At 63.3% G+C, this 26994-nt stretch overlaps 1 protein-coding gene and 1 long non-coding RNA gene across 2 annotated transcripts; one reads left to right on the forward strand and one right to left on the reverse strand.

Moving 5' to 3' along the window:
• Positions 1-711: 711 nt before the first annotated feature.
• On the reverse strand, positions 712-2751 carry LOC142821165 (uncharacterized). Its single transcript, XR_012898103.1, has 3 exons — positions 2495-2751; positions 1190-2049; positions 712-1103 (listed from the first exon to the last, which is right to left on the reverse strand). It is a non-coding gene; the product is annotated as an uncharacterized LOC142821165 (long non-coding RNA).
• Positions 2752-6359: 3608 nt separating this feature from the next.
• Positions 6360-11765, forward strand: LOC142821073 (uncharacterized). Its single transcript, XM_075911867.1, has 3 exons — positions 6360-6738; positions 7105-9912; positions 10049-11765. The coding sequence occupies exons 1-2, from the start codon at positions 6360-6362 to the stop codon at positions 8193-8195; spliced, it is 1470 nt and encodes a 489-aa protein (XP_075767982.1). The 3' UTR covers positions 8196-9912; positions 10049-11765.
• Positions 11766-26994: the final 15229 nt, after the last annotated feature.

The following is a 26994-nucleotide window of genomic DNA, read 5'->3' on the forward strand; positions in this document are numbered from 1 at the left end:
TGTGGCTTCTTTTAATCTCTTCTAACACGTTGTGTCTCTTTTCCCCCCTACTTTCTCCCCCCTTCCTTACTTGTGCTCTGGGTTACGATTTTCAGTGGTTGTGGAGGGAGTTAGTCGCTCAAATTCCAAGAGGAACCCAAAGGGAATCAGACTCCTTCCTTTTACCACCCCCCCTTTGAGATCTCCCAGCCCCACCGCCTACTCCTCACCAAGTCTGCATCCCTCAGCGTCTGCGCGCGCCCTGGGGCGGAGACAGACACTGGACAGGTTGAGATGTTGGAGTTTCCCTTGATTCCTTGAAGCCACCGATCTGCTGGGGCATCCCCAGGGGATTTCTCGTGGCAAAAAGATTGATTTGCTCTAGTCTGTGAGTTCCACGTTTGTAGCTGGAGCTCTCTCCATACACCGCGACCCCTAGCAAAGTCCCAAGGGACTGTCCGCTGGGCAGTGAGTTCCCTGCCTCCGGTGTGGTGGAGACTGGTGGGTGTGTTGGCCTCTGAAGGTTTCTTCTGTGTATTTTTTGGCCTTTGCGTGTTGATGACCCGCGCTGCTGAGCACTTAGGGGGTCTAGCAGTCATATTGCTGAGTGGTGGTTCGCCGGGGGACGCTTTTCGTCGCTATCTTGATGCGTTTGTGGTTTTCTCTCGAATATCTGCAAATTTCGATAGCAACTCCTCCCCCCTCCCCTTCCCCCCACACCCGCTCCTGCTCTCTCCGCTTCCCGCCCGGGGCCCGTAGCATGTGAACGGGCTCAGTTCTTGTCCCAGCCGCGCCTGTCCCGGTGTCACTGTGCGCGGCGCAGTAATAGGTGGCGGCGTCGGCAGCAACCAGGGCGCGGAGCTCCAGCGAAACCTGGTTCCCGGCGGCGTCTGCGGAGATGGTGACTCGGCTCCGGAACGCCGGAGCGTAGCTTGTGCCTCCGGTACTCGCATAGATCCGACCCAGGGACTCCAGCCCCGCTGCGGGGCGCTGCCGGACCCAGTGCCATTCGTAATTCTGGTCGGTGACAGAGACCCCGGAGACGGCGCAGCTGAGGGTGACCGGCTCGGAGACCCGCCCCGAGCCCGGGCCGGACGCCGCCAGCTGCACCTGGGCCAGGACACCTGGGAACAAACCAACGATCAAACACATGGGCCAGCGAGCAAAGACCCCGCCCCCGCTCTCCTTATACCCCCGCCCCGGCACTCACAGGGCGCCAGAGCCAGCAGCGCAGCGAGGAGCCGGGCCCCCATGCCTCGCACCGGGTGGACAGCCTGAAATCTGCCGGCGACTCCCCTCTTTGCGCGGAATCTGCTTAAAGAGCCGTCTGGTAATTCGCACGGTAGGCGCGCAGTCAAAAAAGTTCCCTCCCCCATCCGCTTTCCGGATGAACCACTGGAAAGGAGGAGAACACGCAGCTGTCGGGCGCCCTCCTTTGGCACCAGAGATGAGTGAGCGGCAGGCCTGAGCGAGCAGCAACCCGGGAATGAAGTGACGTCATTCCTGTACGCGTCCTCTTCAGAATCAGTTCCCAGCGCTTTGTTTTTCGGTTACACTGAATGGGCCCGCGATACACCCCCAATATCTCCTGGAGCCACATCCCGCTGGCGCGCTCTGCAGTGACTCGCTGTCCGGCGCATCCTCCGGTCTCTTCCCCGCCCCCCGAACCTCCCCGGGGCTCTGCCGGGCTGCGAAGGAGCCTGGAGCTCGGAGCCGGGAGGTTTTTGTCGGAGATCGCACCGGGCTCCCCGCGCTGTGGGTCTCTCGCCGCGCAGAGGTAGCGGCCGGAGTCCGCCTGGTTCAGCCTGCGCATGGCCAGGTACACCTCGCTCCGGGAGTTGTGCCTGGAGATGGTGAATCGCCCTTGGTCCCAGGTCGCGTAACGCGGGTCTGTCCCGTCGGTGTTAATACGCGAGACAAACTCCGGTTCCGTCCCGGGCCGCTGCCGATACCAAAACATGGTGTAGCTGCCGAAGGAGCCCCCGGAGCCTGTGCAGGTCAGCCGGAGGGACTCGCCTTCCTCCGTCACGGCCCCCCCGGACTCCGCCAGCTGCAACTGGGACCGGGCGCCTGCGGGGAAACCCACAATGAAAGCGCTTAATGGGCCTTGTCCGTGCTCGGGGCTTTCACAGGGGTGAGGAAGGGAGCTCACAATACGCACCAGGAATACACGGGACAAGCGGGGAGTTACTGCGGCGGAGGAAAAGTCCCGGTGGAGATTGAGGGCAGCAGAGGGAGAAACGCGGGTGGGCTGAGAGAAAACGGCAGCGGGACCCCGGCTGGGAGAAAGCGCAGCGGGGACTGGAGAGAGACAGAAACGCGGAACAGCGCGGAAGGAAAGAAAGAAAGAGGCGATGTGTGACGATATCTAGGCGGCTGCCGACGCACGGAGGGAGAGTGGCACAGACGGACAGACCCGAGGCCGAGTGAACAGACAGACGAAGAGCCAGACTCGCCGCACGAGCTCTCTCTCTCTCCCCCCTCCCCCTCCCTGCTTTCCCAGAGGTTTCCCCACCTGGCCAGGCCGCGAGCAGGAGCGCGCCCCGCAGCCAGGTCGCCATGGCTGGCCGAGCGGCAGGGGCGGGACGAGTCGGTGGCAGAGCCGGTGGGATTCAGTCCTTCCCTGCGCTGATCGATGCGATTCTGCCTCGCGGCTTCCGAGATCCGGCTGAGGGAGGTTGAAAGGGAAACGAAGCCCCCTCCCACGCCCTGCTCCAGCTGCGCGCGGGCTCCCTGCTGGGGGCTGGCGAGGCCCCCCGGGCTCTCATATCGCGGGTCGCCAGCGCCGCCCCCAGGGAACCCCGCCCCGGGCCCTGCAGGGGGAGGTTTCTCCTCCTTACCTGGCTCCTTTTCATCTTTTACACAAGGACTCTGCGTCTCTCTTTCGCACCCACGCTCTGCTTTCCCACCCCCACCCCCGTCTCCTGCTTGTGCGCTGGGTTAGGATTTTCAGTGGTGCCGAAGGGAGTCAGGCGCCCGAATTCCAAAGCGAAACCCAGAGGGACTCAGGCTCCTTCCTGCCTTTCACCTCCCTCCTTGAGATCTCCCAGCCCCGCTCCCTGCTCCCCACCAATTCCGCATCCCTCAGCGTCTGCGCGCGCCCTGCGACTGACACAGACACCGGAGAGGCTGACAAGTCGGAGTTTCCCTTGATTCTTTAAGCCACCCGTGGCTTTCCCAGGGGCTTCCTCATGGCAAGAAGCGATTTGCACTGGCCGGTGCGTTGCGTCTTGTCCATCTGGCCGGTTAAACATGCAGCGTGAGCCCCTAGCAGAGTCCCAAGGGAACAGCAAGAAACTTTCAACAGCCCCTGCGTGGTATAGTGTAAGATCCTTGCTGGTTGCTAAGCTTGGGCTGTGGGCTGTGGGTGACCCCTACTGGTAGCTGTCTGTAAGCACAGCCCAGCAGGGGGTGCCTTACCCTCCAGGGTAGTGGCTAAAACCAGTTGTACAATTTAAGGAAAGAAGCTGAACAAGGTAACTGGAGGGTTGGGGAAAGCGTGAGTCTTGTCTGGAGCCCTGGAGGAGACAGTCTAAGTAGGGAGCTGGGATTTAGGGGCCCAGTCACCCCCATCTCAAGGGGCCTGAAGCATCCTCACCCAGGCCCCTGTAACCAGATTGCATCTGTGCTGTGCTGTATCCCGGAGAAGCAATAAACTCCCTCTATTCTACTGGCTGGGGAGTCTGTTCGTGCTACAAGGGAGCTGCAGCATCGAGGGAACCCCGACTGCGTAGTCACACCCTGCGCGCCGCCGTGGGGTTTCCTGGGCGCTGGGCGGTGCGTCCTCTGCTCGCGGTGCGGTGGGGACTGATCTGTGAGTTGCCCAAGGAAGGTTTTTTCTGTGTCCACCTTGTAGCCCGTTGCGGGTGGATTCCCCGCGCTGGTGACGCTTTGGGTGGTTCTTTGTCATGTCGTTGTGTTGTGGTGGTTGTGCTGAGGGGGCGTTTCGTTGCTGTGTGGATACGTTTGTGGTTTTATCGCCAATGGCTGCCCAATGCCACAGCAACACCCCTGCCTCCCCGCCCCGCTTCCCGCCTCGGGCAGGCCCCACCTTCCTTGTGAAGTGACTCAGTTCTTGTCCCGGCCCCGCCTGTCCCGGTGTCACTGTGTGTCCCGGCGCAGAAATAGGTGGCGGCGTCCGCAGCGCTCAGCGAGCGGAGCTGCAGGGAGAACAGATTCTGGGCGCGGTCTGCCGAGATGGTGACTCGGCCCCGGAACGCCGGGGCGTAGCCGGTGTCCCCGTTGCTCGGATAGATCCATCCCACGTACTTCAGCCCTGCCCCGGACCGCTGCCGGACCCAGTGCCAGCTTAAATTCTGGTGGGTGACGGCGACCTTGGAGACGGCGCAGCTGACGGTGACCGGCTCCGACACCCGCCCCACCTCCACAAGGGCCAGGCCACCTACGAATGAATCAATGAACAGGGAAATGGGCCAGCGAACAACCCCCACCCCACACACACACACACTTGTACCCGCCGCCCTCTCCTTATACCCCCGCCCCGGCACTCACAGGGCGCCAGGGCCAGCAGCGCAGCGAGGAGCCGGGGGCCCATGCCTCCCACCGGGGGGGGGGGGGGGGGGCAGCCCGAGATCTGCCGGCAGCTCCCCTGTCTGCAGGGCATCTGCTTGCAGAGCCGTGCCGTAATTCACATGGTAGGCGCGCACTCAAAAAACAACCCCCACCCCCCCCGCGCGCGCTTTCCCAATGAACCTCAAGAAAGGAGGAGAACACGCAGCTGTCGGGCGCCCTCTCTTGGCACCAGAGATGTGTGAGCTGCCGGTCTGAGCGAGCAGCAACCCAGACGGGAAGTGACGTCAGTGCCGTACCAGTTCTCTTCAGAATCAGTTCCCAGCGCTCTGTGTAGTTTTTCGGTGACGTTGCCCGAGTCCGCCCTGCACTGGAAATGGGGAGGTTGGGCGTTTTCTGCTTCCCCTCCCCCCCCAAATATCTCCTGGGTGTCACAACCCGCCGGTGCGCTCTGCAGAGACTCACTGTCCAGCGCTTCCCGCGGTCTCCACCCCGCCCCCCAAACCTCCCGGGGCTGCCGGGCTGGGAAGGAGCCTGGAGCTCCGAGCCGGGAGGTTTTTGTCGGAGCTCGCACCGGGCTCCCCGCGCTGTGGGTCTCTCGCCGCGCAGAGGTAGCGGCCGGAGTCCGCCTGGTTCAGCCTGCGCATGGCCAGGTACACCTCGCTCCGGGAGTTGTGCCTGGAGATGGTGAATCGCCCTTGGTCCCAGGTCGCGTAACGCGGGTCTGTCCCGTCGGTGTTAATACGCGAGACAAACTCCGGTTCCGTCCCGGGCCGCTGCCGATACCAAAACATGGTGTAGCTGCCGAAGGAGCCCCCGGAGCCTGTGCAGGTCAGCCGGAGGGACTCGCCTTCCTCCGCCACGGCCCCCCCGGACTCCGCCAGCTGCAACTGGGACCGGGCGCCTGCGGGGAACCCACAATGAAGGAGCGTAATGGGCCCTGTCCGTGCCCGGGGGGAGGAAGGGAGCTCACAATACGCACCAGGAATACACGGGAGAAGCGGGGAGTTTCTGCGGCGGAGGAAAAGCCCCGGTGGAGATTGGGGGCAGCAGAGAGAGAAACGCGGGTGGGCGGAGAGAAAACGGCAGAGGGAGAAAGCGCATTGGGGACTGGAGAGAGACAGAAACGCGGAACAGTGCGCAAGGAACGCGGCGTGGAAGGAAGGAAGGAAGAAAGAAAGAAAGAAAGAAAGAAAGAAAGAAAGAAAGAAAGAAAGAAAGAAAGAAAGAAAGAAAGAAAGAAAGAGGCGATGTGTGACGATGTCTAGGCGGCTGCCGACGCACGGAGGGAGAGTGGCACAGACGGACAGACCGAAGCCGGGTGGACAGACAGACGAAGAGCCAGACACGCCGCACAATCTCTCTCTCTCTCGGCTCCCTGCTTTCCCAGAGGTTTCCCCACCTGGCCAGGCCGCGAGCAGGAGCGCGCCCCGCAGCCAGGCCGCCATGGCTGGCCGAGCGGCACAGGAGGGAGGAGTCGGTGGCAGAGCCGGAGGGTTCAGCCCTTCCCTGCGCGGACCGATGCGATTCTGCCTCTTGCGACCCCCGAGACGCGTCTGGAGGGAGGGTGAAAGGGAAACGAAGCCGCCTCCCCGCCCCCGTCTCCACGCCCTGCTCCCGCTGCGCACAGGGCCCTTCGGCGGGGCGCGGGGGGGTTCCGAGTTCTCATTGCGGAGGGCGCGAGCGCCGCCCCCAGGGAACCCCGCCCCGCGCCCTGCAGGGGGAGGTTTCTGTCCGAGCGCAGACTCGATTCCCGCGCTGTGCGCCTGGCGCAGGAATACACGGCGCTGTCCTCGGGTCTCAGGCCGCTGGTTTGTAAATGCGTCGTGTTGCGGGGATTGTCCCGGGAGATGGTGAATCGCCCTTCGACAGCCTCGGAATACCACTGCTTGGACCCGCTGGGGAAGCTGATCCTAGCCACGAACTCCGGCCGCTCTCCGGGGGCCTGGCGGTACCAATACATGTTGAAGCTGCTGAAGTTAAACCCGGAGGCTTTGCAGGAGAGGCGCCGAGAGTCTCCAGCCTTCGTCACGCCCCCGCCGGACTCCTCCAGCCGCTCCTGGGCCCGGGCCCCTGAGGGAGACAGAAAGCGATCCCGGGTCAGAGAGCGGGACTGTGCCATTGCCCGGGCGGTGCGCACTGCTCCGGTGCGCCGAAATACCTCCCAACGCTGCGAACAGGGACACCCAAGGGAGCCAACGCCGCATTGCCCCCGGTGCGGGGGGGAAGGTCTCCGCGCACTGGCTGGTCCCTGCCCGGACCCAGGCGGCGGCGGATTGTCCCTGCGGACGCAGCTAGAAACCGGAAAGTGCCGCCCCGGTTTGTATATCCGGCTCCTTTATAAGAGACCCCTCCCCCCACTTCGTTCCGCGCAGGGAATTGCTCTCCGCAGAGACGGACTCGCCCGGCGCTTCCCCGCCCGGGGGGAGGGGTCCCGAACTGACCCGGCCTGAAGTCCAGCGTCCGCTGACCCCGGAGTCTCCGAGGGGTGGGGTTCGGCTTTTTGGGCTCTTCGGCCGGAAAGCGAAGCGGGGCAGACCTCCCCCCCCCCCCCCCCCCGGCAGGGTCTGTGTTCCAGGCTTGGAGGGCGGTAAGGGGGGGGGGGGCTGCGGGCCCCTTTCCAGGGAGTGTTGCGATTACAGCTGCAGGCTGCGCTTTCCGCCCCCTTCCGCCCCGCACGCACCCGCGCACGCACCTCACTGGCCCGGGACTGTCTCTCTCGCAAGCCGGAGAGCGCGCAGATCGCCAGCCACCAAGCCCAAGCCCCCGAGAGCGGACAGCGGCGGACTCCGGGAGAGGGTGGGGCGGTGAAGCTGGAACGTGTCTGCAACTGGAGAGTGTCTGTGGGGGGGGGGGGCGGGAAGGGGTGGCCATGCCTGGGGGTGACAGTCTGTGGCGGCGGAGTTTGCGCTTTCTCCTCCATTCTCTCCCTCAGAGTGTGTGTGTGTGCGCCCGCGCGCTCGCACCTTTCCACTATCTGTCCATTTTTCTACTTATCCCATATACCCCTCGCCCCCCACACAGACACACACACATCAAGAGGGGCTGCTCCAGCAGAAGGCGCTGGCAGCAGGCACAGGCCCGGCGGGTCCCGCCCCGGAGGTGGGTCCCAGGGGTCCCTCCCTTTCTGTGCGAGGGCTCCGTGTCCCGGTGTCACGGTGCGCGGCGCAGTAATAGGTGGCGGCGTCCGCAGCGCTCAGCGAGCGGAGCTGCAGCGAGACCCGGTTCCCGACGGGGTCTGCGGAGATGGTGACTCGGTCCTGGAACGCCGGGGCGTAGCCGGTTCTCCCGTCACTCGGGTAGATCCATCCCAGGGACTCCAGCCCCGCTCCGGGGCGCTGCCGAATCCAGTTCCAGCTGTAACTCGGGTCGGTGATGGAGACCCCGGAGACGGCGCAGCTGAGGGTGACCGACTCCGAGACCCGCCCCGCGCCCGGGCCGGACGCCGCCAGCTGCACCTGGGCCAGGACACCTGGGAACAAAGAGGGGACCCGGTCCCCAAACAAGCCTTCAACCGGGTGCCCAGAGAGTCAATCCCCCCTCTCTCCTTGGCCTGCCCCGCTCCCAGCCCCGCAACCCCTGCAGAGACTCACGCGGGGCCGGAGCCAGGGCCAGGAAGACCCACGGCACCATCGGGAGGGGCGCCCACATCTCCAGCGCAGCCCCAGCGGGCTCGGCGGACCTAGGCTGTGGGACAAGCGGCGGCCTTTTAACCTCAGGCGGCCCCGCTCACAGACCCCAGCTCCCAGGCGGGGACGCAGAGAGATTCTCAGCGTCGGATTGATATTCCAGCCCCCAATGAAAATCGCACGCAGATCGGAGGGCGCCGAAGACACATACTGCCCTCTAGCGGTTGGCACTGGGATGGAAGGTGCACAGTAAGCCCCCTACACGCTGCGCCACAGAAAGCGTGCGTCCCCTCGCGGCAACAACTAGGATAGGAAGTGGAAACCCAGCGGGAGTGGTGCGCATCTAAGACAAAGAGCGCACTCCTCTGAAAATGCCAATTCTACTGATGACTAAGGGCTGGGGGGACAATGTGGGTACATAGCAAGAAAGTTTACGTTTTTATTTTTATTTTATTTTATTTATATTGCATTTTTTAAAACTACTTTAAAACAATCATAAATAGGCAAAGCCAACCCCTGGTACCATGGGGAAAGCCAGAACTCGGGTTCCCGCTGCAACCCTAACTCTGCGGGTGTTGGGTGTGCCAGGGACCGGGGCAGCGGCTGCAGCTTCCCCATGTACCGCAACCTTCCCAGACTTCAGAAGTTGTTGTCTCCTGGGTCCTGAGCGCAGCGCTGGAGACATTTGTGCTCGGTTAAAATCCAGGTGATGGTGTGACAGCGCGTTGGGGTCTCCACTCCCCTTCTTCCCATTGTTCCGCTCCCTGGGAGATAACTCGTGAGACAGATTGGAAGCCCCCTTGCATAATGACTCATCCCCTGCCCTGCTGGGCCGTGCTGCAGACAGCAGCCAGTGGAGTCACTCACAACCCACTGCCCAGCATAGCAACCAGCAAGGTACCCCCACTACGTCACAGATGGTAAGGGTTCAGCCTGCCCCCTGCCTGCCCTGAGGGCCCCACCTCCCCGCTGCCTGCTCTGGGGAGGGGCAGGAGCCCCACACTGGGCAGTTTCTGAGCAGAGAGTCGCTGGCGAAGCCGCAGCTTGAGGCCGGATGCAGCTGTTCGTTCTCCCTGCGCCGGGACGCACCCTCTGCGCTCCCCAGGGAGCTCGGATTCAGCAGCGCCTGTCTCTCTCCTCCAACCCCGGCCTGGCGCGGGAGGCGGGGACCACTCTGCTTGATTTCTCAACGTGCGGGGCGCGAGCGCCGTCCCCGGGGAACCCCGGCCCGGGATCTTCAGGGGGAGGTTTCTGTACGAGCGCAGAGTCGCTTCCCCTCGCTGTGGGTGCGCCTGGCGCAGTAATACACGGCGCTGTCCTCGCGTTTCAAGCCGCTCATTTGTAAATGCGTCGTGTTACGGGGATTGTCCCTGGAGATGGTGAATCGCCCTTTGGCAGCCTCGGAATACCACTGCTTGGATCCGCTGGGCTGGCTGACCGTAGCCACCCACTCGGGCCCCTGCCCGGGGGCCTGGCGGAACCATCTCATGGTGAAGTTGCTAAAGGTGAAGCCGGAGCCTTTGCAGGAGAGGCGCAGAGAGTCTCCGGCCCTTTTCACGCCGCCCCCGGACTCCACCAGCCGGACCTGCGCTCGGGCACCTGCGGACACAGCAGAGAGCGGCCTTAGCCGTGAGCCCCGGGAGTCGGGACCCCCGGTTCCCCGCGGCCTTCCGGCCCACGGTCACCTTGGGGTAGCGCCGCCAGGAAAGCAACGCGCAGCCAGAGCAGCATCGTGCGCCGAGCGGCCCGGGGAGACTCCCCCGGCTGGGAACCGGTGAGTGATCCCTGCAGGCACCCGGGTCGGCCGCGCTTGTCCCCTGCCGGGAGAGACACTGGGCGGACGGGGGGGAGCGGGGGGAGAGGGGAAATGACGTCACTCTGTTTGCATTTTCTCCTTTCTCTCCCGACAGACCAATCCAACACCGTGTCCAGTCCCTTTGGGCAGCCGCCGATCCCCAGCAGGGGCGCAGTGTGGGGGCCAGGCGGACACAAATCTCTCGCGCTGGGCACTTTGTGTTTTCAACAGATTAATTTCCAGTCTGGCAATGCCGGTTCCACCCCCCCCCCCCCCCCCCAGTGACTCGTCAAAACGCCCAAGGGGAGCCTGGGTTCATTCCCGACAGAACCGGGCCGTGTCTCCCCAGCCTGGGCAGCCCCAATTGCGCCCAAGGTCTGTATGTGGGGGAAGGGCGCTCGGACATCAGCAGCCCTTGTGTGTGAGCGTGCAGCCGCACTCCCAGACCTATGCCACGACAGCGGGTTGGGAGAAGCTCTTGGCCGGGCACCTTGCATGGCAGCCTGGAAACCGACCAACAGGCACCCGAAGAGGGAAAAACTTTCTCAAGGCGCTTCTCATGATGTGTCTGCAGCCAGCGCCGAACACTCTGTTCCGCCATCAGGGGATAGTGACCGTGGGCAGAGTCCAATATTGCAGCGGCCAGTGAAGGTCGCACGCAGATTGGAGAGCGCCAAAGAGAACGGGCGCTGCCCCCTAGTGGTGGGTACTGGGATAGAAGACGCGCGGGAATGATTCAGGTGAGAGGATAGATACTGTAGAAGAGCAACAAGGCGTCCTGCCCCCTACTGGGGGGATCGTAACAGCAGGTGCGCATTGGTGCCTCAAATCGAGATGTGCGCATCTAAGACAAGAAGTGCGCATCTCTGAAAATGCCAACTGCCAATAACTCAGCTGGGTGCCATAGAATTAAAATGTTTGGATTTTTCTTCTTTGGGTAGTTTAAGGGAACATTAAGGGGGCATAGCCCTGGCTTCACAAACTCGGCCATGCCAGGACGCAGGCTGCCCAGCTACTCTTAACTCTGCCCTCTTGCCGGTGATTCTGATAATGGCCAGGCCATACACTCTGGGCATCCACTGGTGGCTGTGTTTGGGCTGCGGGTGACCCCCAGTGGCCGGTATCTGTAGCAGTGCCCAGCAGGACGGCTGCCTAACGTCACCTAGGCAAAGACCCAACCTGTCCGACCGGTTGAGGGCAGGGAGGGAACAAAGGAAGAGAGGTTGGAGGGGAAGGGTCAGTTGCTGGCTGGAAAACATGAAGGGAACAGCCTAAGCTGAGGGCTGAGAGTCTAGGGGGGAGATGGACCCCCTAACCCAAAGGGTCTGAGGCATCCTGGCGGGGACTCCTGTAACCACATCTGTCTGTATCCTGGAGAAGCAATAAACCCTCCCTATTCTACTGGCTGGCGAGTCTCTTCTTCCCGCTATGGGACTGTAGGATGGGCGGAACCCCTACGCGCCCTCACAGAGATGCCACAAGGTTTCACTCGCTACTTTTTCCCACGGGACCCCGGCTAGGCACCCCTGCTGGGAAGGGGCCTGCTGGGGAATGAATCGGGGCTGGGAAGGAGGCTGTTCTCTGTGGGACCCCCTGCTTCAGGGATTCGGGGAAGTGGGAGTCCGGGAGGAGGATAAAGGCCAATTAATGCGCCTCAGCCTTGGCAGCCTTCACTGCCCCCCCCCCTCAAATTACGGCTCCCCAGGTGTTGGCTGCAGCGCGGGGACAGTCTCTCCCCGGGTCAGTGCGGTGTGTGGGACCCTGCCCCGCGGCCGACGGCAGGTTTTTGTACGCGGTTCCAGTCCCTGCCGCTCACGGTGTCTCTCTGACAGTAATACACCGCCGTGTCCTCGGCTCTCAGGCCGCCCATCTCCAGATGGAGCCGGTTGTTGGGGTTGTCTCTGGAGATGGTGAATCGCCCTTGCACCGACCCAGCGTACCGCTTGTCGGTTCCGGCCCAATAGCTAATGGCGGACACCCACTCGGGGCCCTTCCCGGGGGCCTGTCGGTACCAGTGCATCCAGTAGTCCCCGAAGGTGAACCCGGAGGCTGCACACGAGAGGGTGACGGACTCGCCGGCTCTTTTCACGCCGCCCCCGGACTCCACCAGCCGGACCTGCGATCGGGCACCTGCGGACACAGCAGAGAGCGGCCTTAGCCCTGGGCCCCGGGACCCCGGGCTCCCCGCGCCCTCCCGGGCCACGGTCACCTTGGGGAAGAGCCGCCAGGAAAGCAACGCGCAGCCAGAGCAGCATCGTGCGCCGAGCGGCCCGGGGAGACGCCCCCGGGTTGGGAACCGGTGAGTGATCCCTGCAGGCACCCGGGGCGGCCGCGCTTGCCCCCTGCCGGGAGAGAGACACTGCGAGGGGGAGGGGTGTGTGACAGGAAATGACGTCACTGCATTTGCATGCGGTCTCTTCTCTCGGCGCAGACCAATCAGCCCCGGGGGAGAGCTGCCATTCCCTTTGTGCAGCCGCCCACCCTCAGCAGGGGCATTTACACCCCAGGGGCGCAGGGGGGGTAGTCGGACCCAGGGCAATTGTCCTCGCGGGAGGCACAAATCTTCATAAACAGCCCCACTCGCCTTTAGGCGGGGGGACGGAGGGAGGCTCCAGCAATAAATCCAAGTTGGCTCCTTCCATTCGCCCAGCCCTGAGCGACCCCAGGAAGCCACGTCATTTCCTTAGTGGTCGCCCGAGACTACGATGTCACCGATTCCCCAACGAGTCGAACAATTTCGGTTTCCGGCTCCTTTCCCGGAGGAGGCGAGTAATTCCCGGGCCTGACTCACCAGAAAGAGCTATCCAGTGTCTCGTGACTGGTTTGGAACCGGAAACGCAGCCCGGCCGGCTACACAGCCCGTAGCCTGACCCGGGAGTGTCGGTCCCTGCTGGCAGCAGAGAGCGGGGCATTAACCCCCTTTGCGATAGCAGCGCGTCCCCAAATGGGTCTGGCCTCCCTTCTGCCCGGGTGTGACGATGCAGAGGGGTTCCCGGGTTCCCGTTCCTGCCAGCCCGTAGCACCAAGAAAAGACCCCGCCAGTTGTAGAATCGAGAGGGGTTTATTGTTCCATCTGTGACGTGGCTACAGGGGCCAGAGCCAGGATGCCTCTGCCCTACGGGTAGAGGGTCCATCACCCTAGGCCCCAGCTTAGCCTCTTCTCTCCATGCTTCTCGGACAGCCCCTGCCTCCCTCCCAGACCCTGCCCCCCTGCCAGGTGCTGGTCTCCGCCTTCCTCGCTTTGTCTCTCTCCCTGGATGGCTGAGCCTAAGTGTCTGGGCCAATACACATTTGGGAGAGTCGGTGAGAATCTCCCATCACAGCGCAGGGTTACAGGGCAGACAGCCCCCCACTGCGCCACACCAGGGTCACTGTGCACTCCCCGCTCTGCGGCTCCAGAGACCTCCTAGAGCGCTGGGAACATCCCTCCGTGCACCGACACAAGCGATTCTCTGAGCGCTCTGAGTTGAGCCTTCTCTCCCCCAGCCCGAGGCCCGGGAGAGGGACAGACACGACTCAGCTCCCTTCGCTCTGGAAACCGAAACCCCTTCCCTCCCGCCCCAGACACACAGTTTGTGTAGGGAGCTTGGCGCTCTCTGTATCGTTGTGTCCTGCGAGAGCGCGCAGAAATACACCGCCGAGTCCGCCAGCTGCGCCCCGGCTATGAAGAACCGGAAAGACTTCGCTCCGGTGTCCAGCTCCGAGGAGAACCGGCCTGGCACCGAACTGGGCTTGTACTCAGAGCCGCCGGAATATCTGCGCAGCAGGAACACGGGCGGCGCCCCCGGCCGCTGTTGGTACCAGTCCAGGGCGAAGTAGGTGTACGAGGTGCTGTATTGACAATTGATCTCCACCCGCTCCCCTTCCCTGGGCCGCAGGGCAGCCGGGCTCTGGGTGAGCGAGTTCCCGGACACCGCACCTGGGAGGGGAGAATCCGGAGCGAGTTAGGGCACGAGGGGAGCCCCCTGGAGAGACGGGCCGCCCCTCCCCCCGGAGCTCACCTGAGAAGAGCGGCAGCGCGCAGAGACAGAGCCACACGGACCCCGGCATGGCAGGCACGGAGGCTGGTGTGAGCATGTATCCGGTGTGTGTCTGTCTGTCAGTCTGTGTCTGTGCGCACGCCCCCTTCTTTCTCACTTCTCTGCAACACACGACGGTGAGCCCCCAACCCCGGCCCGTTTCACATGCCCCAGGGGGGTAGAGCTCTGTAATGAGGGCGCGCTGCGCCCCCTGCCGGCTTCTGCTCCGGCCCCTGGCAGAGGACTGGGGGAGGGGAGGGAGCAGCCCCTGAGTGGGTCTAGGCAGGGAATGTTTGGCTCAGTGCCTCTCCAGGAAGCCCAATGGCACTATGGGGAGGGGCACCAACATCTCCAGCCCCTGGGGTGCCGGGAGGAGCTCGACTGACAAGCCGAGGGCTGTGAACCTCTGCCGGCCTCGCTCTCGGGCCCCAGCTTCCAGGCGCGGACGCAGAGAGATTCGCAGCCTCCGATATTCCAGAACCCAATGAAAATCGCACGCAGATTGAGGGCGCCGAAGACAAAATGCTGCCCTCTGCGGGTTGGCACTGGGATGGAAGGCGCACAGTCAACTCCCCACATGCTACGCCACAAAAGCGTGACACCCCCTACCGGAATAGGAAGTGGCAAATTGATAACCTAGCGGGAGAGGTGCATCTAAGACAAAGAGCGCACTCCTCTGAAAATGCCAATTCCGCATTTTCAGACGAAGGGGTCGGAGACAATGTGGCTCCATAGCAAGGAAGATTTGAGGGGGGTTCTTTTCAATTTTTTTACTTATAGGAAACTGCATATTTAAAAACTACTTGAAAAGAACCTTAAGCAGCGAAAGCCAAGCGCTTGCACCATGGGCAAAGCCAGAACTTGGATTCCCGGTGCAACCCGAACTCTGCGGGTGTTGGGTGGGGTGCGCCAGGGACGGGGGCAGAGGCCGCAGCTTTCCCATGTTTCGCAACCTTTGCAGCCTTGAGTGGACCCCAGAAATTGTCTCCTGGATCCTGAGCGCAGCGTTGGGGACGTAGTGCCCGACTGACAAGCAGGCGATGGAGCGGTGGGGCGGGACGGGCTCCCTCGGGGAAGCCTGTGACAGGAAGGGGAGGTTTGTGTCTGAGCTCAGCCCGGCTCCCCAGCACTGTGCGTGGCGCAGAGATACCGGGCGCTGTCCTCCTCGCTTAGTCTCGTCATGAGCAAGTGCAGCAGGCGGCTGGGATTGTCCCTGGAGACGGTGAACCGCCCTTTGGCCGGGTCGGAGTACTTCGAGGCAGAGCCGTCCCGGCTGATATAGGACACCCACTCGGGGCCCCTCCCGGGGGCCTGTCAGTACCAGTGCATTGAGTAGTCCCCGAAGGTGAACCCGGAGGCTGCACACGAGAGGTTGACGGACTCGCCGGCCCTTTTCACGCCGCCCCCGGACTCCACCAGCCGGACCTGCGCTCGGGCACCTGCGGACACAGCAGAGAGCGGCCTTAGCCCTGGGCCCCGGGACCCCGGGCTCCCCGCGCCCTCCCGGGCCACGGTCACCTTGGGGAAGCGCCGCCAGGAAAGCAACGCGCAGCCAGAGCAGCATCGTGCGCCTAGTGACCCGAGAGACGCCCCCGGGTTGGGACCGGGTGAGTGATACCTGCAGGCACCCGGGGCGGCCGCGCTTGTCCCCTGCAGGGAGAGAGACACTGCGGAGGGGAGGGGGGGGGTGCGTGACAGGAAATGGCGTCACTCCATTTGCTTAGGCTCCTTTCTTTCGGCGCAGACCAATCAGCCCCGGGGGGAGCTCAGCGGGAGCACTTACACCCCAGGGGCGCAGTGGGGGCAGTCGGACCCAGGGCAATTGTCCTCGCGGGAGACACAAATCTTCATAAATAGCCCCTCTCGCCTTTACGCACGGAGGGAACTCCAGCAGTAAATACAAGTTGGCTCCCTCCATTCGTCCAGCCCTGAGTGACCCCGTGAAGTGACGTCATTCCCTCACTGGTCGCCCCCAGACTACGATCTCACCGATTCTCCCAAGAAGTCGAACAATTCGGATTCCGGCTCCTTTCCCGACAGGGGCGAGTATTTCCCGGGCCTGAGTCACCAGCCAGGGCTACGCCAGTTTCTCGTGACTGGTTTGGAACCGGAAACGCAGCCCAGCCGGCTACACAGCCCGTGACCTAACTCGGGTGTGTCGGTCCCAGCGGGCAAGCAGAGAGTGGGGTATTAACCCCCTGTACAATAGCAGCGGGCCCCCAAATGAGTCTCTCCCTCCTTCTACTCAGGGTCACTGTGCGCTCCCGGCTCTCTGGCACCAGACACCTCCCCGGGCGCTGCCTTCCTGCCCCTGCCTGGGGCGCTGGGAACATTCCCCCCCCCCCGTGCAAGGACACGCAAGCGCGCTGCTCTGTGCGCTCTCAGATGCCCCTTCCCTCCCCCAGTCCCATGCACAGTTGTCGGGCGGGGGAACGACTCCGCTCCCTTCGCTCTGGAAAACGCAACACGCCCCCTCCCGCCCCCTAGACACAGACAGTTCGTGTAGGGAGCCGGGCGCGCTCTGTACCAACGTGGAGTCCCAGAGCGCGCAGAAATACACCGCCGAGTCCGCCCGCTGCGCCCAGGCTATGCGGAGCCGGAAAGACTTCGCTCCGGTGTCCAGCTGAGAGGAGAACCGGCTTGGCACCGAGCTGGGCTTGTATTCATTGTTGTCGTAGCTCCGTCGCATGAGGAACACGGGATGCGCCCCCGGCCGCTGCTGGTACCAGGCCAGGGCGAAGTAGCTGTACGAAGTGCTGTATTGACAATTGATCTCCACCCGCTCCCCTTCTGTGGCCCGTACGGCGGGCAGGCTCTGGATTACCGAGTTCCCGGACACCGCACCTGCGAGGGGAGAATCCGGAGGGAGTCAGGGCGTGAAGGGAGCCCCCTAGACAGATGGGCCGCGCCCCCTGCCCGGAACTCACCTGGGAAGAGAGTCAGCGCGCAGAGACAGAGCCACACAGACCCCGGCATGGCGGGCATGGGCAGCGGCGCTCAACAGCCCTGAAGACAGCGATCCGGTGTCGGGGGAAGACAAAGCAACCGGGCAGCGACCCCAGCTGCCGTGTGAACTGCTGGGATCCGGAGCCGGGCTGGGGGTGGCGTTCACACGGCTCGGTAAGGCGTGAGGCAGCGTGAAAAGGTTGTAAGTCAAGTTAGGTGCACTTATCCCTTTCTTCTCCGTGTGCCACACCAGTCAGCCAAGCACAATCCCCCCCCCCCCCCCCCCCACCGCCAGCCATTGGTTCCTTCTCCGAGATTCGGACTGGGAGGGTTCAGAGCCGGAGGGGGGCGGGCAGAGCTCTCCAAGGTGCGGGCGCAGCGCCCCCTGCCGGTCCGTGGCCCGGCCCCTGTATCCTGTCTGCGGGGACTCACGCGCCGGTGGGGCTGGGGCGGAAGGGATACACCCGGGAGGCTGGCGCGGGGGCGGAGAGGGGAGGCCTTTCCTGTATCACTGCTGCGGATTCCCTCTTACCGGGTGCCCCAAGCAGAGAGGGGGTCTGGTGCACCGGCAGCCACACACAGAGGGGGATGGGAACAGGGAGCGCGCAGCCCCTGGCACGGGGACAGAGGGGGGGAATCCGGTCTTGGGGGAGGAAGGAATGGGGGCACACAGAGGAATGGGGATTCCGGGTGAGTGGGAAGGGGAGTACTCACCGAGCCACTGGGGTGCCGCAGATATGGGGGGACTGGCGAGGGAGGCGGTGGGAACACGGGGAGACGCCGGCAGGGAAAATGGAAGGGGGAACAGGGAGCCCCTGAAGCAAGGCTCGGTGCAGAGGGGGAGGGCTGTTTGAGCGGGGAGCAATGGAAAGGGAACATCTCCGGTGCGCCATAAACCCGGCCCGCACCAACTAGGAAGTGTGAGGCCCCTCCCCAGATATAATAAAACGTTTCTTTGTGACCCCTGGCCTGCGGATCCCCCCGCCTCTGCAGGGAAGGGAAATGACGCATCTTCCCCCTTCCGTTAGGGGGCGCCCCCAGACAGTTTGTGTAGGGAGCCGGGCGAGCTCTGTACCAACGTGGAGTCCCAGAGCGCGCAGAAATACAGCGCAGTGTCCGCCCGCTGCGCCCCAGCTATGCTGAGCCTGAAAGACTTCGCTCCGGTGTCCAGCTGCGAGGAGAACAGGGCTGGCACCGAATCCGCTTTGTATTCAATGTTGTAGGAGCTCCTGCGCAGCAGGAACATGGGATGCGCCCCCGGCCGCTGCTGGTACCAGGCCAGGTAGAAGCTGCTGTACGAGGTGCTGTATTGACAGTCGATCTCCACCCGCTCCCCTTCCCTGGCCCGCTGGGCGGCCAGGCTCTGGCTCAGCGAGTTCCCGGACACCGCACCTGGGAGGGGAGAATCCAGAGGGAGTCAGCGCGGGAGGGGAGCCCCCTGGAGAGACGGGCCGCGCCCCCCGCCCGGAGCTCACCTGGGAAGAGCGGCAGCGCGCAGAGACAGAGCCACACGGACCCCGGCATGGCTGGCATGGGCGAGGGGGGCGGATGAGGGAGGGGAAGGCTGCTGAAGATCCCTAAAGTCAGCGATCCGGGTCCGAGGGAAGACAGAGCAACCGGGCAGCGACCCGGGCTGCCGTGTGAACTGGCGGGATCCGGAGCCGAGGTACGGGTGGCGTTTACACGGCCCGTAACGCGCGAGGCAGCGTGAAGACGTTGTAAGTCAAGCCGTGAGCATTGATCCCTCCACTCTGTGAGCCTCACCAGTGAGTCACTCCCCCCCCTCACCCCCCAGCCATTGGTTCCAGCTCCGATATTCGGGCTGGGAGGGTTCAGAGCCAGAGGGGCGGGGGCAGAGCGCTGTAAGGTGGAGGCGCAGCGCCCCCTGCCGGTCCCTGCCTCAGTCCCTGTAACCTGGCTGCGGGAGGATCACGCGCTTGTAGGTCTGGGGACCGAGGGCAGGCGCCCGGAGGGCGAGGGAGCTTTTCTGTCTCGCTGCCGGAGATTCGCTCTTCCCTGATGCCCCCAGCAGAGAGGGGTTCTGGTGCCTGGGGGTTACACACTGAGGGGGACGGGAATAAGGGGTGCGCAGCCATTGGAACAGGGACCCTTTGGGGGAAGCTGGACTGGGGGGAGGAAGGAATGGGGCACACAGAGGAATGGGATTTCGGGGAGAGTTTGAAGGTGAGAACTCACAGAGCCACTGGGATGCCGCAGATATGGGTGGGGGTGGCGAGGGAGGCGGTGGGAATACGGGGAGACGCCTGCAGGGAAGATGGGAGGAAGGAGCAGGCACCCCTGAAGCAAGGCGCGGTGCAGAGGGGGAGGGAGGTTTGAGCGGGGAGCAATGGAAAGGGACCCTGGGCGGTGCGCCATAAACCGGCCCGCACCAGCCGGAGGGTAGGGGGGGGGGTGCACGGGGAATGGAAGGTGGGTGCTCACAGAGCCACTGGGATGCGGCCAATATGGGGGGGGGGGCTTTGGGGAGGGAGGCGGAGGGAACACAAGGAGGCCTCTGTGACGTAGTGGGGGAAACTTGCTAAGGCTGTGACGACCTCTGCTGTCTGGTCATTATGCAAAGGGGGCTCCAAACCTGTCTGACCAGCCACCCCCCATGGAGAGGAGCAAAGGAAGGTGGATGCGCCCCTGGCTGGGGGGCAGGGCTGGAGGAGAGTGAGTTAGTTTTCTGTCTGGGAGCATGGAGGAAGCAGCCTCAGCAACAGGCTGGAGGGTTTAGAAGCCGAGACACCCCCCCCTTATCAAGGGGGGCTGAGGCATCCTAGGGCTGCCCTGTAACCTAGTGACATCTGTGCTGTGCTGTATCCTGGGGAGGCAATAAACTCCCCTGTTCTACCGGCTGGTGGAGTCTGTTCGCGCCCTTTCGGGGGTGCAGGAGACGGGGGACCCCAACGCGCCGTCACAGCCTCCCGCAGGGAATATAGGAGGGAGGAGCCGAGAACCCCTGAATCAAGAGGCGGGGCGGGGGGGGGGGGTTGTGTGGGGACCGATGCAAGGGGACCCTGCCTGGGGTGAGCCATGAACTGGCCCTGCAATAGCTAGGAAGTGTGAGACCCCCCCTCCCCAGAAATAATGAAACGTTTCTTTGTGTGCAACAGCTCACCCCCTTGCTGGATCAGGAGGCGGCAGAGGTGCTCAACCGGCTGGAGAATCTGCAGCCCCGTGACTATGAATGGGTCAAACAGGCCCTAATGCACAAGCTCATTCTAACCTCAGAAACATACAGGAAGAAGTCCCGGGGGGTGCACAAGGGGCCATGGGAGATCTATGTGGATCTGGCCCCCCGCCTAGCGCAATACTGCTGCAAGTGGGTGTTCAGGGCTGGAGCCCAGACCGCACTGGACCTGCTTAAGATGATGATGCTGGAGCAGTTCTATGAAGTGTGCCAGCCCAGCCTGAGACTGTGGCTCAAGGACAGGAAGCCAGAGAACCCCGGGAAACCAGGAGGCTGGTGGACAAGTTGACAGAGCTGGTCGGGGGTGAACTGGAGTCCCAGAGATGGGAGGGAGGAGCAGGGAGCCCCTGAAGTAAGAGGCGGAGAAGAGGGGCAGAGGTAGGGGTGTCCAGGGAGCAAAGCAACAGGACCTTGCCTGGCACCAATCACAAAATAGGCCTGCAGCAGATAGCAGGACTGCACCCCTATGAGGGCCCCTGCTGACTCCCTCAGCAAATAGAACAGGGAGGGTTTATTGAGTCTCAGAGACACAGCCCAGCCTGGGTTCGATGTGGACATGGGAGTAAGGGGAGAGAGAGCCACAGGCCCCTTGGGGTGGGGTCCACAGGCCTCTGGACCCTCAGTGCCATCTCTTCTCTCCATGATGGCGTAGCTCCGCCCTCGCCCCTGCCCCCAGCCAAGTCCCATCTCCACCTCCCTTCCTTTGTCTCTACCTGTGGGAAGAGCCTTGTTAACTACTCAGGCTGGGACTAAGCGTCTGGGCCAAGCCACATGTGGGTGAGTCATTGGGGACCAGGTGCGGACACGAGGTCATAGACCCCCTTATTAATAACAATTTTCTGTGTGGCCCAAGGGATGAGGCTCCCCCGCTCCCCACTGCAGGAGGGGAAATGGCCCATCTTCTCCAGAGCAGTTCGTGTAGGGAGCCGGGCGCGCTCTGTACCAATGTGCTTTCCCAGAGCGCGCAGAAATACAGCGCCGAGTCCGCCCGCTGCGCCCAGGCTATGCTCAGCCGGAAAGACTTCGCTCCGGTGTCCAGTTGCGAGGAGAACCGGGCTGGAATCGAGCCGAATTTCCTCTCCGAGCCGTAGGAATATCTGCCCATCAGGAACACGGGCTGGGCCCCCGGCCGCTGCTGGTACCAGTCCAGGGCGTAGTCGCTGTAGGAGGTGCTGTATTGACAGTTGATCTCCACCCGCTCCCCTTCCCTGGGCCGCAGGGCAGCCGGGCTCTGGCTCAGCGAGTTCCCGGACACCGCACCTGGGAGGGGAGAATCCAGAGCGAGTCAGGGCGCGAGGGGAGCCCCCTGGAGAGACGGGCCGCGCCCCCCGCCCGGAGCTCACCTGGGAAGAGCGGCAGCGCGCAGAGACAGAGCCACACGGACCCCGGCATGGCTGGCATCGGGTAGCGGAGGAAGAACCCCAAAATCACCGATTCGGTTTCCAAGGGAAAGAGAGCGAGTTGGGAATACCTGTGTGAACGGGGGGTGCGGTGCGACGGTGGGGTGGCGCTCACACGGCCCTGTGCGGGGCGCGGAAGAGGGCGAAGGTTCTGTGGGCACCTGTGAGCATCTATCCCTTGCCTCTGTATGTGTCCGTGTGTCAGTCTGTGTGTGTCCGTGTGTCAGTCTGTGTGTGTGTGTGTCCCTGTCTGTGCGCGCGTCCCCTTCTCCCTCACTTCTCTGCAACACACAACAGTGAAATCCTAAGCCCTCCCCAAGTCACCGGCTCCGCCCTGCTCCGGGACGCTGGCTGAGAAGGATTCCAAGGGAACCGGGTTCTGTAGTGAGGGTGCGCAGCGCCCCCTGCCGCGGCCCCTTTCCCAGCAGTGGGGGAGGGGAGGAAGCAGCCCATGAGTTGTCCCAGGCAGAGAGGTTTGGCTCAGTGGGGTGGAACTGGAGAGCATGCGGGGCTGCTGTTCACCCTGCACACAAGCTCTGTAGCCCCCCCGCTCGGACCGGTCAGTACCTGGGCTGTGGAGTCTGGTGCCCCGGGTTTCACGGGGGGAGGGAGGAGAAGGGTGCGCTGGGAAGAGGGGGCAGGAGCCCCTGTGTGACGGCGTGTTGGGGTTCCCCGTCTCCTGCACCCCGAGATGTCACAAACAGACTGCACCAGCCAGTGGAATAGAGGAAGTTTATTGCCTCTCCAGGATACAGCACAGCACAGATGTAGTCTGGTCACAGAACTGGGCTAGGATGCCTCAGGCCCCCTTGAGTTGGGGGGAGACTGGGCCCCTAAACTCCAGCTCCTCTCCCTAGGCTGTCTCCTCCATGCTCTCCCACAGTAACAACTAAATTTCCTTGCAGCCCTGCCCCCCAGTCCAGGGCAGCATTCACCTTCCTTTGTTCCTCTCCATGGGGGGTGTCTGGCCACTGGTTCGACAAGTTTGTCCTTATCTCTGCCTAGCGAGATTTTCCCTGCTGGGTCTTGCTCCAGACAGCAGGGGTCACCACAGCCCAGCAAGTACCCCCACTACGTCACAGTTCTCCCCCTTCCGAGAGCGAACTGAGCAGGGTCACTCCGCTCGTGACCTGGGGAAGTTCGGGCCCCTCGCTACGGGACAGCGCGTCAGCGATGATGTTGGCGCTCCCCTTGACGTGGATCACTTCCATGTCGTAGTCCTGCAGGAGCAGGCTCCACCGCAGCAGCTTGGCGTTCGTCCCTTTCATCTGGTGCAGCCAGGTCAGGGGGCAGTGGTCGGTGAACACCGTGAAACGCCGGCCAAACAGGTACGGCTGCAGCTTTTGCAGGGCCCACACCATGGCCAGGCATTCCCTCTCTACGGTCGCGTAGCTCCGCTCCCGGGGCAGCAGCTTCCTGCTCAGGTACACGATGGGGTGACGTTCCCCTTTCTCGTCCGCCTGCATCAGCACCGCCCCCAGCCCGGTGTCCGAGGCGTCAGTAAACACGATAAAGGGCTTGTCGAAGTCTGGGTTTACCAGCACTGGGGCCTTGGCCAGGGCTTCCTTCAGTGCACAGAGAGCCCTCTGGCACTGCTCTGTCCAGACCACCCTGTCGGGCCTCCCCTTCCTGCACAGCTCTGTGATCGGGGCAGCGATGGAGCTGAAGTTGGGCACAAACCTCCGGTAGTACCCCGCCATCCCAATGAAAGCCTGGACCTGCTTCTTGGTCTGGGGCACAGGCCAGTCCCGGATGGCCTCCACTTTGGCCGGCTCTGGCTTCAAGCAGCCGCTCCCCACCTTATGGCCCAGGTAGGACACTTCGGCCATTCCAACCTTGCACTTCCCAGCCTTTACAGTCAGCCCAGCCTCCCTCAGCCGATCCAGTACCTGGCTGACCTGGGCCACGTGGTCCTCCCAGGACTGGCTGAAGACGCAGATGTCATCGATGTACGCTAGGGCACAGTTCTCCATTCCCCTCAGCAGCTGGTCCACCAGGCGCTGGAAGGTGGCCGGCGCCCCTTTGAGGCCAAAGGGTAGGACCAGGAACTCATAGAGCCCCAGCGGCGTGATGAAAGCCGATTTCAGTCTGGCCTCCTGGTCTAGCGGCACCTGCCAGTAGCCCTTGGTGAGGTCCAGGGTGGTGAGATAGCGAGCTCCCCCCAGCTTGTCCAGGAGCTCGTCGGGCCTTGGCATCGGGTAGGCGTCGGACACCGTGATGGCGTTGAGCTTCCGGTAGTCCACGCAGAACCGGATCGACCCGTCCTTCTTGGGAACCAGCACCACGGGAGAGGCCCAGGGGCTGGAGGACGGCTGGATCACCCCCAGGGCCAACATGTCCTGGACCTCTCTCTCCAGGTCCTGGGCTGTTTTCCCTGTGACTCTGAATGGGGAGCAGCGCACCGGGGGGTGAGTGCCCGTCTGCACCCGGTGGACAGCCAGGTTGGTAAGACCCGGCTTGTTGGAGAACAGCTGCTGGTGGGAGCGCAGCACCTCCCGGATCTCGGCCTGCTGGGCCGGGGTGAGCTGGTCCGAGAGGGAAATTGACTCCAGTGAAGAGTCCTCTCCGGTCCCAGGGAACAGGCCCACCAGGGGGTCCTCCCCCTGCTCCTCCCAGGGCTTACACACGGCCAGCACCAAGTTCTCCCTGTCCCAGTACGGCTTCATCATGTTAACATGATATACCCGCTGGCCGCGCGTCCGGCCCGTCAGCTCCACCACGTAGTTCACCTCGTTCAGCTGCTTAACCACCTTGAAGGGGCCGTCCCAGGCGGCTTGCAGCTTGTTCTTCCGCACGGGGATCAGGACCATCACCTGGTCCCCGGTAGCGTAGGCGCGGGCCCGTGCATTGCGGTCGTACCAGACCTTCTGCTTCCTCTGGGCCCTGCTCAGGTTCTCTCTGGCCAGGCCCATGAGCTCGGCAAGTCTTTCCCGGAATGTCAGGACGTATTCCACGACCGGCTCACCCTCCGGGGAGACCTTCCCCTCCCACTCGTCTTTCAATAAGTCCAGGGGGCCCCTCACTCGCCTCCCATATAACAGCTCGAACGGCGAGAACCCCGTGGACTCCTGGGGCACTTCCCTGTACGCAAACAGCAGGTGGGGTAGGTACTTGTCCCAGTCCTGCGGGTGTTTGTGCATAAAGGTCCGTAGCATCTGCTTCAGAGTCCCATTGAACCTCTCCACCAACCCGTTGGTCTGGGGGTGATACGCCGAGGCCCAGGTGTGTTGCACCCCACTCTTCTCCCACAAGCACCGGAGCAGGGCCGACATGAAGTTGGATCCCTGGTCCGTGAGAACCTCCTGGGGAAACCCCACCCTGCTGAAAATGGTCAGCAGTGCGTCTGCCACCGTGTCTGCCTCGATGGAGGGCAGGGCCACGGCCTCGGGGTAGCGGGTGGCAAAGTCCACCACCACCAGGATGTATTTCTTCCCTGTCCGGGTCGCTCTGCTGAAGGGCCCCACAATATCCATCGCCACCTTCTGGAAAGGCTCCTCTATGATGGGCAGGGGTCTCAATGCAGCTTTCCTCCTGTCTTGGGCCTTCCCCACTCGTTGGCAGGAGTCGCAGGACCGGCAGTACCGCTGGACAGCTGCAAACATCCCCGGCCAGTAGAAGTTTTGGAGCAGCCTCAGCCGCGTGCGCCGGATCCCCTGGTGTCCCGAGAACGGGATGTCATGGGCCAGGTGTAGCAGCTTGCGGCGATACCTTTGGGGAACCACCAGCTGCCGCTGGAGCCCCCACTTGCCTACCGTCCCGGGGGAAAGCCATTCCCGGTACAGAAATCCCCTCTCCCACCGGAACTTCTCCTGGCAATCTCCTCCTAGGGGTTGAGCGGCACCCAGGTCAGCCCGGTCCCTCAGGGCCTGCAAGGAGGGGTCCGCTCGCACCTCCGCCTGGAATTCAGCAGCTGGGGCTGGGACAGGGCCGTGGTTCCCCCCACTGCCTAGGTCCAACTCTAGGTCTGCTGGGACGGGGCCCTGGGCCCCCTGTTGGGGAACCTCCTCGAGTTCCGGGCCGCAAGCCCCTCGCTTGCTCTGGCTACGGGTGGTGACCAGCGTCCTGTGGGGTCCGTCTGGCCACTCCTCTAGGTCACTCCCCATTAGCACGTCGGTGGGCAAGTGTGGGTGCACCCCCACTTCCTTGGGGCCCTCCTTGGCCTCCCATTTCAGATGCACCCTGGCTACAGGTACCTCAAAGGGGGTCCCGCCTATGCCCCTCAGTGTCAGCTGAGTGTCGGGTAGCATACGGTCTGGGGCCACTATGTCGGGCCGGGCCAGCGTCACCTCCGCCCCCGTGTCCCAGAAACCCGTCACCTTCCTGCCGTCCACCTCCAGGGGTACGAGGCAGTCCCTCCGTAGGGACCGCCCCGCCCCCACCCGGTGCATGGATAAATCTGTCTCCCGAGGGTCAGACCTCCCAGGGGAGGTGCACTGAGCATCCTTCCCCTCTCTCTGAGCTGAGGTTTGCCGGCCAGCCCCTGCCACTGGGGCAGCCTGCCCTTCCTCCCGCCCCAGCCAGTTAACCCTGGAACGTCCCAGGTCATGGGACCTGTTCTTGCGCCTGGTGCATTGAGCCCTCTTGTGGCCTCGTTGCCCACAGCGATGGCAAGTTAGGTTCTGTGGGCCCATTCGGGTCGGCTCTGCCCGGGCCCTGGCTGGTTTTCTGGGGTATCGACGACTGGTCCTGGTCCCTGGGGCTCGCCTCGGAGGTGTCTCTCTCCGTTGCTCCGCTGAGAACCGGTCTCTGCGCGATTCTCTTTCTCTCCGGGACTCCCGTTCACCCCCGGACCGGCTCTCCGTGAACTCATCCGCCAGTCTCCCGGCCTCCTGGGGGTTCTCTGGTCTCCGGTCCTTGAGCCACAGCCTCAGTTTGGGTGGGCACGCTTCATAGAACTGCTCCATCATGACCAGCTTGAGCAGCTTCTCTGCGGTCTGGGCTCCGACTCCCGAGACCCACTTGCGGCAGTATTGCGCCAGGCGGGAGGCCAGGTCCACATAGGTCTCCCGTGGCCCTTTCTGTACCCCCCGGAACTTCTTCCTGTACATCTCGGGGGTCAGCCCGAACTTGTGCAGCAGGGCCTCCTTGACTCGGTTGTAATCCCCTGGCTGTAGGTCCTCCAGCTGACTGAGCACTCCGGCTGCCTCCTGGTTCAGTGCGGGGACGAGCTCCTGCAGCCAGTCAGCTGGGGGGACCTGTTGCAGCCCACAGGCCCTCTCAAAGGAGCTGAGGAACCCGTCTATGTCGCCCACGTCCTTCAATTGGGCCACCATGAGCCTCTCCAAGCGCCTGGCATCCCCGGGACTCTGGGGCCCATCCACTCTTGGCGCAGCCGGGGCCCCGCAGGTTCTCCGCTCTGCCATGGCCAGCTCATGCTGTCGCTGCCTCTCTCGGTCCTGGCGCTCCTTCTCTCGGTCCTGTGCTTCCAATTCCTTCATCCGCAGCTGGATCTCCAGCCGCCGCAGCTCCGCTGGGCTGGCCCCTGCCCTAGATGGGCTACGGC

This window comes from Pelodiscus sinensis, chromosome 30, assembly GCF_049634645.1.
Source record: "Pelodiscus sinensis isolate JC-2024 chromosome 30, ASM4963464v1, whole genome shotgun sequence".
In the NCBI taxonomy this organism is placed as follows: Eukaryota; Metazoa; Chordata; order Testudines; family Trionychidae; genus Pelodiscus; species Pelodiscus sinensis.